At 38.3% G+C, this 11,143-nt stretch overlaps 1 protein-coding gene across 1 annotated transcript; it reads right to left on the bottom strand.

Moving 5' to 3' along the window:
• Positions 1 to 3,933: 3,933 nt before the first annotated feature.
• ccnb1 (cyclin B1) lies at positions 3,934 to 7,743 on the bottom strand. Its single transcript, XM_088319675.1, has 9 exons — positions 7,608 to 7,743; positions 7,271 to 7,399; positions 6,611 to 6,703; positions 6,307 to 6,516; positions 5,444 to 5,602; positions 5,140 to 5,376; positions 4,921 to 5,061; positions 4,190 to 4,300; positions 3,934 to 4,126 (listed from the first exon to the last, which is right to left on the bottom strand). The coding sequence occupies exons 1-9, from the start codon at positions 7,626 to 7,628 to the stop codon at positions 4,019 to 4,021; spliced, it is 1,209 nt and encodes a 402-aa protein (XP_088175801.1). The 5' UTR covers positions 7,629 to 7,743; the 3' UTR covers positions 3,934 to 4,018.
• Positions 7,744 to 11,143: the final 3,400 nt, after the last annotated feature.

Here is an 11,143-nt window from a genome sequence, read left to right as displayed (position 1 = left end):
TTCAGGGTTTCCCTTGCCCACTGCTTATAGCTAGCTGGGATGGTCTCTAGCACCCCTGCTAAAAACTGAGGATAAGTGGTGCAGATAACAGATGGATAATGGATGGATAGTTCACACATAAGTTAAACTGTAGAACAATTCCCAATTTTGGCTTGCACCCACCTTTAATATATTGTTTGTATTAGTGGGATCAATTATAATAATAATGATAATGACAATTAATCAACAATAAAGATCATTCTCGATTTAATTATGTTTTATTATTATTATTAAATATAGGTTATATTAAGTATTCATTATTGATAATGTTGTTAATCTTGTTATAACTTTTCTTATTATTATAAAAGATCCACTAGCTAGCATCAGCAGTAGCAAACTTCAAATTCATACAAATACATCTAAACCAGATCACCACAGCCGAAGGCTCCTACGGTACTTTAAAAAAAGCCTGTTTACTCAAAATAACTCGTGTTCCTTTAAATTACAATTTGTGCACCTGTAAACACAACTGATGGGCATGTTTTTTTAAAATTGAGACTCTAAAAACGCAACTCGACATACAAATCTTCTCACTCTATTCAAACCTGCTGTTTTGGGCTAAAGCACCCACGCTGTGGCAATACTGTGACGACGTAGGCAAGTATTTTTCTCTTGCTCTTTTTAATGCTTCATAAGTTTATTTTGCTTAATTCTTTTTTAAGGCATCTGTGAGGAAATTATGTTGTAAGGAGGTCGGCTTTTTCTTCTTTTTCATTGATTTTTTTCTTCTTTTATTTATTTTTTTTTCTTAAGTTTTTTTTTTCTTTCTTTTTTTCCCTGCTTTTCCTTCCTTTTTCTCATTTTCCTTGTATTGTTTTGATTCTTCTACCTTTGACGTCTTCTTTCTTCCTTTATTATTGTTTTTCCCCTTTTAACTTTTTGGTCTATATTTTATTATTTTATTCTGTTGTATCCCTTTTCAGTCTTGTCTTTGTTTGTTTTTTTTGTCAAATTGTCCCCCGAAAATAATTCTGTGCATAATGTTATATATAAAAAAATGAAAAAATATGGATATAAGCAACAAAAACAATCTGAAGAGACTTCAGTGAGCTTAGCTGCAAGAGCTGCCCCTCGAAAAAGAGACGGAATTCCCATCACTACGAGCTTATTTGATTGAGAGGAGCTACTTGGTAAAGACAGTTAACTGGTAAATTCTGCAAATACGTTGCACAACACACAACCTGACGGACAAAGATGATGGGCGAAAACGGCAAGATGAGTGAAATGAATGATAACGGTCCTTCGTTTAATGTGTTTCTTCTTCTTTTCCTGGCTTTTCGTCTCCAACTAGCACCTTTCTTCCCTCTATCGTACCTGACCAATATAATTTCTCTTTATTTTGTGTTTATTTCACCAGACTGGTGGTGGGCCAAACCAACCTAAAATTTGAGAGGAGAATACCACAGATGGTAAAGGTCACCTCACCAAGACTGCTATACGATGTTGGGGTTGCGCTGAATGTGGGCAAATAGCTGACTAGAGAATGAATGCACGAGGAAGGTTAGATACTGCAGGTGACAGATACATGTTCAAATTTGTTTTCTCATCCAGCCGGCCCCAAAATTAGACCTTGACATGACATGACATGACCGTCTGGAAAGCCCCCCGTTTTTCCCGATTAGTCACTACGGTATTGGAAGTGTAGTTGGGAGGGAGTGATTGACATAATGCATACCTGTTAACCTCCATGGCTCCATGCCCATACAAACTGTCGTATATTCCCGTACAAAATACAAAATAATCGTACACCATATTTTTTTTTCTGAATGATGCATGATTGGAAATCCCCAGGCGGCAGACGCATGCGCACATTATCATCAAACCGCTCGCTTCGTTTGCCACGAAAAAAAAACGATACTGAGATAGAGGCTTCCGCAGCGAACTCCTTTGACGTGATTGATTTGCCTTTACGTGATAGTCGGTGTATACCGGATGGTACCCATCATTGACCAATTTGCGTTTTTCCGTACAGATTTCCTTGTACGTCGTAATTGTCTTAAAATGCATAAAAAACGTACTTTGTAAGGCAAAACCGAACAGGACGACCGGTATGCATAATGTGATTGACTGATGGTATGATGGGATGTTATTCCTGTCCAAGTTGGGGGGTATTTCACAAAAGTGTAATAAAGAAATCCAAGCTAACTGAATAAAGTGCAGCTTGATCAAGTCTGGTCATTGATTTTGACTTAATCTGTTGCCGCTCTGCAGAGGCAGGATGAAAAGGCCAGCTGAAGATAGTTGGGATAAGTGCATGTTCACAGGATTTTCTAATGAACCCCCAGAATCTTTATCAGAATCACGGATCAGATAAAGTGTTGCCCACCGTTTTTTGCGGCTGCCGGACAACTGTTACTAGGAAAAGGGAGAAACCGGCAGCTGCACACGGTCTTATTCAAAGAGTAGGCTATTTGTGGGTTGTAGAGGAGTACATAAAGTGTTACAGAGGTACAAGTTTTGCCTGCCACACAGTTGTTTGTATTAGTGGACGATACGATTTCCAACCAATGCAATTGAGACATGTTTTTGCCTGTGTATTGAAACCTTTTATCTTATTGTATTTATTATTACATGTTCATCTTGAAGTACCAGGCCTAATCTCATTGTTACCAATTTTCACGTCTATGTTAACAATGACAATCAAGTTAATTCTAGTTGAAATTCTTATTTTTTGATTTTCTTTCATTTCATTGATCCTTCACAAAAAGCTAAAATCTCTTTTCTTGACGAGAGAACAGCTGAGTTGGATCTAGATATATTACCATTGTCAAAGACTATTGATTTACTGTATTTACAAAATTTTGCTTCGCTTTTTAGAATCCAAAAAAGTGCGACAATATATCTAAAGCTCTGGTGGTAATTTGACAAGCAATCTTATCTGACATAGCAAACTAAAAAAGCAATACATTTACTCCTAAATATGCTTCAGTAGAGAACATTCCGATATGAGATTTTCATAGTTCAAGCCTTTGAAAAATACCTTGAGATTTTAAAGTATAGCACCCCCCCTGCTGGTAAATACAACCAAGTGCGGGACTTTACAGTGTGCACTAATACCGCTTTTCTCCCCTTAAAATAGCCTACCGATTAAAAGTCGTATTCAAATATATACAAAAACTAGAGATTAGTATTTGAGTCAATGACTGCTTAATGTTGATGCAAGACCAAGATGTGTGCATGAATTAACTGCCCCAACAAAGGCTTTAAAGTTAGTTTATGAAAGTCTACAGCTTCCGGTTTCTAACAAGCGCGTTTGGTTTTAAAAGAGGTCAGAAATAAAACTTTTAGGTATATTTTTTATTCAAGTATATTGAATTGTATTTTAATGTTTGGACTTCGTTTTAAGCAAGTGTAGAGCCATCACCCTCCAGGAGGGTTTTAAGGTTAAGATTAGTTTCCATGGTTACCAGTAGCGAGAGGTAGTATACTGATATACACCAATAGCATCTGGGTCCAAAGCTTACCGCTCTTTAAAGATACTGCCACGGTCAGTGACATGCAATAGTGTAGCTACATCCTAAACCACTGGGTTTGGGTCTGAAATTGAATTGTATGATACAATGCTCACACTGCCTCATTTGGTTTACAATACTGTAGTTGCATTTTTTTTTAATTTTCAGAATCATACACAACTCAAATCCATGTCGGGAAAAATTCACTCTAAACATTGGAAACTTTAATACAGCAAATTACTCAGACCATTCCTTTGGACAATTTGGCCTCTACACAGGCCAGAGTTAGATGCTCACTGAACAGTCGTTAAACCCAGACACTTTATCATCAAGAAAAATGCATGTAACCGAATGTTTAAAAGCAAAACTTTAGTGGCCATCTTGCTGGTAAAACATAAGGACTCCAAACATCTCGTCATTGCATTTAAAACTGACAAGTATATGGATTTTGATGAATTTATTAAAAGCAGCATAAAAGTACATACAAAGTAAATAAGTGACAATGCTATACATCATGTTAAAACATTCTAACTAGCTTTCAGTTGCTTCACAAGATCTTTCACCACATTAGACTTCAGCTGGGCGATTGTCGCAATCCTCATATGTTTGGAAGAAGAATACTTCTCTTTGACAGCCTGCAGAAAACACACATGCTTATTACTTTAATTAAGTAAATCAAGTAAAAAGAGGAATCTTACCATGTGCTTGGTTAGGCCTTCGTTCACCTTCATGACATTTCTGCATATGTGTCCCATGACTGGTACTAAGCTGTCCAAGCTGTAACCCATGTAGTGCTGCAGTGTCACATCCTGCACAGAACCAGGAAACTGTCAGTCAAAATACTAAAATGCAAAGGGGCAAACATTAAATCAGTTAAGAAAATTCTTTAAAACCTGAAATTTAACCTTTTCCCCACAGATTTTTACTGAAACAAATTGCAACAATAAGACTAAGGTATTGAGCAACAACCTGGATTGACTCAGGCATCATCAAATGATGGAAACTAGTGTGAAAAAGTTTGGGCACAATTTTTTTTTTTTTTTAAATTAAAGTTAAAATGTGGTTTTAGTACTTAACAGCAGACAGATTCAGAAAGCAAAGCGAAGTTGATTGATTTACCACATTAGTATTTAAAAATCCCAAAATGGTCAGAAATTTGCACATACGGTCTGCCTTTAAGGATCAGTAGTCTGAGCACCATCTAGTTAAAAAGCTCATTAAGAATCCAAATGGGCCATAATTGACAGACACAAATTTAAAAAGTACAATTTGGCTTGATGCTAGTAATTTGCCAAGCACACTTTTTAGGCAACAAAGTAATACACCAAAAGTGGTGCGAGGAGGGAAAAAAAAAAAAGCTTGCTGCAACCCTTGTCAAAAGATGCTCAACTTTTGGAGTCAAATACTGGTAAAAAGTTTTACAACTCACCCATTCACCAGCATCCAAAAGCTGAAGTGTGAGAGCCAAAGAAGCACTTGCTACGATTGAAGGTGGGAAATGGACCATTTCATAGTCGACCATGGTGAGTTCTAGCAAGTATTTTGCCAGGGTGTGTTGCTCAGCAGTCACCTAAGTTAGGACATGACCATTGAGTATGCACGCACAATGGATTAAGGAGACCCCAAAATAAGATTTTGTGCAACCAACTTCATGAATTTTGGAAGCACGTCTGAGGAAGTGCAGTGGAAGCGGGCGACCGAGTTGAAAGTTCAGCACACGGAGAATATCCATTTCCATTTCTCTGATCTGGGCGGTGGTGTAAGCCTGATCGGTTACTAAGGCGAAGTCCATTATCTCTGGTGGATACATCTCTTCATACTTTGAAGCCAGGAACATGGCAGATACTCCAACAAGCTGTAGCTGCTTCTTGGGGACTGGGTTTTCCTTTGAAAAAACAATAAAAGTTTAGCCACCCATTTGTAGATCTTTACAAAACAATTGGTAAACATACCTGAAGAAAGCGGTCAATTAGTCCCACAGTCATGTACATTGTCTCCTGCAGCAGGCGAAACTTCATGGCCACTTGCACTAGCCAGTCAATGAGAATTGCACGCATGTTGCCGGTCACTTCCTGTCCTTGGAGGTAATTTGGACGGACATTCTGCTCAGCCTGAGGACAGAATAATTTAGGTGTTCAACAATGCCAAGTGAATATTCAGATACATGGTAGCAGTTAGTCTTTTCCAGCAACTGAGTACACACACCACCATTAAGTTATGGTCGCGCTGAAATGTCCTTTGTTTATTTAAGGAAAAAAATTAAAACAGAAACACATACATATCGTTTTAGCTTTAATATTTTTGCTTATTTTAATGCAATATCTACATTTGTCAAGGGTCATTGGCATTTAAAAATCAATATAATGGTCCAATCTTTCAGTATATGGAGTTTCCCCAAAAGCATTTGAATGCCAAGGGATGACTAGAAAACCCTCGTGTAACATTACAGCTTGAGGTCAGCTGTTAAGCTATACAATCAACTTTCTCTTGAGCACCAATAAATAAGAAATAAAGGCCATCTGATGTGAGGACTTTCAAAAAATTTTATAAAAAATAAATAAGATTTGTGAGTTTCTACCAGAAAGAATCACAAAAAGTGTGTAACCAGAGTAGAATGGTGACAAATACATGTAGTTAAAGTGGTAACTCAGGTGCCAAGATAGCGAAGCCTTATTAAAAAAAAAAAAAAAAAAAAAAAAAAGATATGCTTAATATGGGCGAAAAGTCATTGGCCAAACTTTGATAGAGTAGTCTGGGTTACCCCGAACTTATGAACAGTAGTGTGGATACAATAGATCTTGACATAAATGCTCACCTCCAGCTGACGCATATACTTGTATATTAGTTTGACGTATTGACTGCAGAGCATAGGATTGTCGCCGTCATCTGCATCAACGTCCCTGATAGAGTTATGCAGAATTACGTCGGAAAATGCCTGACACAAGTCAGCAGGCTCACAGCCCGACGTCTCCATTGGTGTTGGAGACACAGACTCTGGTACTGCAAGGGGAACTGGAATAGCCACCTAAACATTGTACAAAAGTGACAGTAAGTATTTATATATATTTAAAAAAAAAAAAAAAAAAAAAAAAAAACAGGCCATCATAACATCAACTCACCTCTGCAACAGGAACATTTTGTGGAGCAGCCTCAATTTTTTCCGTCACAACAGCAGGAGGCTTTGGTTTTTTTGTAGCCTGAGCTTTGACTGCCTAAAAGTGGAAACCATTGAAAGATTAGATCAATTTGCATTAACTGGTATTTCAGAAGCTTATAGAAAGGGGTGTGCAAACTATGGACCGTGGGCCAACATCCAGCCCACAAAACGGAAGAGTAAATTGACAAAATGTGATTTTTTTACTGAGTGACCAAGTCTTTGCAAAAGACTAAATTGGTCAAACAGGCATGATAGAAACCAAAACACAGGGTATTTTTTTGAATGAAATTTGAAATAGCTGTAGTTCCTTAAAGGAGAGAAAAGTGGTACAGGTTAGTAGGCAGACATTCTAAACCCTTTTATGAAATTCAAACGATTTAACATGGTAACGTTGCGGTCTTCATGAGAAATCCGATTTAAAACTATCGCCAGATTCAATAGAATCAAATCAAATCTAGCTTTGGTCAGCTTCTTGGCCTAGTTTTTATACTCAATATGGCTCGCTCTTCGAGAAGGAGAAGTTATAAAATGGCTGCCGGGATTAAAGTCTGGTAGTTTCGAAAGACTGAAGCACTGGCAGTAAAGTTATTTTTAATACTTAAAAAAATAATAATAAAGTTACCTTCTTGTGAACCTCTTCTTTTGTAGCCTGGTTGCCGATGTCCCCAAGAGCTGATCGGGTCTTGAGCGCAGGACCAGTTAAGGAGCATTTCTTACCAGCGAGGTCGGTCCTTGTGGAAGCCAAACGGTTCTGCAAGGAGAAATACAAATGTAAATTTAAATTCAAAGTTGCGTCAACTGACGTAGGATTATGAAGAATGAAATGACTAATTGGACAATGAAAGGTACTTATTTGCAGAGCAATTGCATGAGCAGCAACAGGCAAATATTATCTAAGAGATAACATTAGCGCCCTAACAATGATAACAAACAATTTTTAAAATGTGTTAAAAACTTACTCTGGTAACTCGAAAGGCCATATTCAAATGCAGCTTGAAGTAAGTTAAAGCGCTGTCGAGAGGTTGGTAAACCGAGTTCAAGCAACACACTAAAACACTATGGTCGTCTCAGTTTAAATCCTTGCACGCTGCGAGCCCATTGGCTGAGTTAAACTACCGGAGTAGCTGATTGGTAAAACACATCTGTAAGAAAGTACTGCGATCCAAAACCTTTTACGGAAAAAATAATAAATTTGAAAATAAGTACGTGAAAAATGACAAATTGTTTCATACTTTATGCATCTGAATACATTTTATTGTAGTTTAATCAACAACTTCATTCTGTTGGTGACGTCATTATTAAATTCTTCACTTCCGTTTCCTGCTCATTTGTTTGGTTTTGCTGTTTAAAAACATCAACCATAACGTGAACGAGTTGCAAAAATTTGTTTATGATCAAAGATTGTGTGCAATTTTTATAATCGCCTGAAGGCCTCAAATTTAATGTAAATGATCTGCATTTATAAAGCACTTTTCAAGTCACTGAAACCTCCCAAATCGCTTTACAATGTGCTTCATACTTACCCACACACACGCACACGCACACACACACACACACACACACACACACACACACACACACACACACACACACACGCCGATGGCCAAAAACCTTTTCATGCATGAAAATAATCACTACATTACTTGTCTTGAATTTAATTGAATTGTCCTGAAATGTTGAGAGTGGGTGTTAAATTGATACTGTATTGTGCATTACTTAGCACCTGACCAATGCTAAAAAAAACTCAATAAATTAGATAAAAATATATATTAATTTTAAAAATAAGCGAAAATACGTGAACCATGAATATATAGACCTGCAATTTTTGAAATACTCATAGAGCGAGAAGTTTGCATTTTACATAACATGAGGCTCATCTATTGGGAGCTGACTTGTTTAGCCACCATTTTGCTATTAGAGGTACCCAAAAACCCTCGGAAAGGCTGCCCAAAAAAGTAAAACGATGTGTTTTGGTCACTTTGAGATTTTGGAGTTTGCATTCTTTCAAGTACTTTTTAGCACTAGTTTTCAGTTGCACCATACAATTCAGCGGCATCTAGTGGTCAAATTATACACAGTATCCCTTTTAGGCAGGGGTGTCGCACTCATTATACCTCGGGAGGCACATGTTCGAAGAAACCCTCACCTGGGGGTCTGACCAGTACATTATTGGAATAAAAAGTGTCCCTTACCTGGAGGACAGGGGATCTTTTTGAGGCTCACAGTTAAATTAGGATTCATGGATGTAAGTTTCGACTGTATATAAGATTTTTAATCTTTTTTTCCCTCCACTAAGATTTAATTTGTTGAAGTGTTTGTTAATTGTAAATTCAAGACAGGAAGGTTGCAGTAGCTGGAATTGAACCTTGCACTATGGGGCTGCGTGCTAACCAGGATGCCGCCGTGGTACCCCTATATTTATCCAGCCGACCAGAACATTATTGGCATAAAAAGTGTCCCTTACCTGGAGGACAGGGGATCTTTTTGAGGCTCACCGTTAAATTAGGATTCAGGGATGTAACATTTGACTGTAAATAAGATTTATAATCTTTTTTTTCCTCCACTAAGATTTAATTTGTTGAAGTATTTGTTAATCTCCATTTGTAAAAAACAAAGAAGAAAAGCAAACATTTGATTAATTTCCACAACAGTTCATTTAAATCGCAGAAATTCATGTAGACTGGAAAGTGACAAAAATCGCATACAAACACTAACTTTGATTATTGATGTATTGATTTTAAAGTATTTTTGCCTTTTTATTTTTATTTGTCTATAAAATTGTTTACTTGATTACTTTGCTGTTAGATTTCATATCTATTATAAAAAGAAGTTAAAGCCTCTTTAAATATCTGCAAAGACACCCAGGTATTCTTTTATCCATCCATCCATTTTCTGCGCTGCTTATCCTCACGAGGGTCGCGGGGGTGCTGGAGCCCATCCCAGTTACAATAGTGGACAGGGGACACCCTGAACTGGTTGCCAGCCAGTCGCAGGGTACACAGAGACTGACAAGTCACTCACTGATTCACACCTTGGGACAATTTGGACAGGTCAACTAACCTGACATTCATCTTTTTGGCATGAGGGAGGAAACAGGAGTGACCTGAAGAAACTCATGCAAGCACCGGGAGAACATGTAAACTCAAGATAGTAAGGTTGCAGTAGCTGGAATTGAACCTTGCACTATGGGGCTGCGTGATAACCAAGATGCCGCCGTGCTACCCCTATATTTATTTATCTATTTATCCATCCATCCATCCATCCATTATCTGCACCGCTTACCCTCAGTAGGGTCGCGGGGGTGCTGGAGCTCATCCCAGCTATCTTCAGGCAGTGGGCAGGGGACACCCTAAACTGGTTCCCAGCCAGTCGTAGGGCAAACAGGGGCAGACAATTCGCGCGCTCATTCACACCTAGGGACAATTTGGACCGACCAATTAACCTGACATGCATGTTTTGGGAATGTGGGAGGAAACCGGAGTGCCTGGAGGAAACCCACACAAGCATGGGTAGAACATGCAAACTCCACACAGGACGGTTCGATCTAATGACCTCAGAACTGTGCCGCACACACGCTAACCACTGCGCTGCCGTGCTGCCATCTATTTCTTTATTTTTATATTGCCTTTAATAGCGGGTCTGTGGCTTTTATTTTAAGTCAAATAAGGGATTTCCTCAATGTTCTATGGTTGATTAATGCTGGTCAGCAAATACAGTTACAGTGGGTGCTTTGCGAGTGCAGCTTGGCTTCGGCAACATCCACTGGACATATTTAAATCTTTAAGTCATTGACGTGATGCCAACCCCTTTTCTCTTGTGCTTCTCTCAGCATTGTCTTGTGGGACACATAAAATGATGTGGCGGGCCATATTTTCCCTCACTCGCCATACATTTGATCTTTCAAGGCAGTGGGTCTACAACTCGGGTGTCTAAATACAAAAATGAAAAGGAAATAAGAGAGAAAATTGCATATTTTCCCGTTTTTGTATTTTTTCTCTTCAAGTCATTTATTTAATGTATTGGCTTTTTTCTTTCCTTTTCTCTATTTTCCTTTCTTGCTTTCTTTCCTACTACTTTTCTTCATATTCCTGTTTTCTTTTTTTGCCAATTTATTTCTTCTTCCCTATTTTTATTCCTGTTTTTTAAACAAAGTGTTTCCCTTCTTTTTGCCCTTCTTTGTGATAGGCTGAGTAAAAATTGGAAGAAAAGGGTGCTTTTTGCTCACTTTCAGTCACTGTAGTTTGTAGTCTTTCTTGGAATAATTTTAAGATGCACTACACATTACAGCGACATATAGTGTACAGACATAAAACACTGTCCCTTTAAGAACAGCAGAATGTTTTATCTGTGCTGTTTTGTGGAACAGACCACCTGACAGGCAAACCCCAGTATGTGTGACAGGGGGGTTGTACATCTGACACAGGGGTCAGCAGCACGGGAGGGCCGCAGGGGACTGTGCTCTCTCCAGTCCTGTTCACCCTGTAAATGTCGGACT

The sequence above is a fragment of the Urocampus carinirostris genome, chromosome 16, assembly GCF_059441175.1.
Source record: "Urocampus carinirostris isolate Australia breed hairy pipefish chromosome 16, RoL_Ucar_1.0, whole genome shotgun sequence".
In the NCBI taxonomy this organism is placed as follows: domain Eukaryota; kingdom Metazoa; phylum Chordata; class Actinopteri; order Syngnathiformes; family Syngnathidae; genus Urocampus; species Urocampus carinirostris.
Note: the sequence above shows the minus strand (reverse complement) of the source record. Positions and strands in the feature narration are given on the sequence as shown.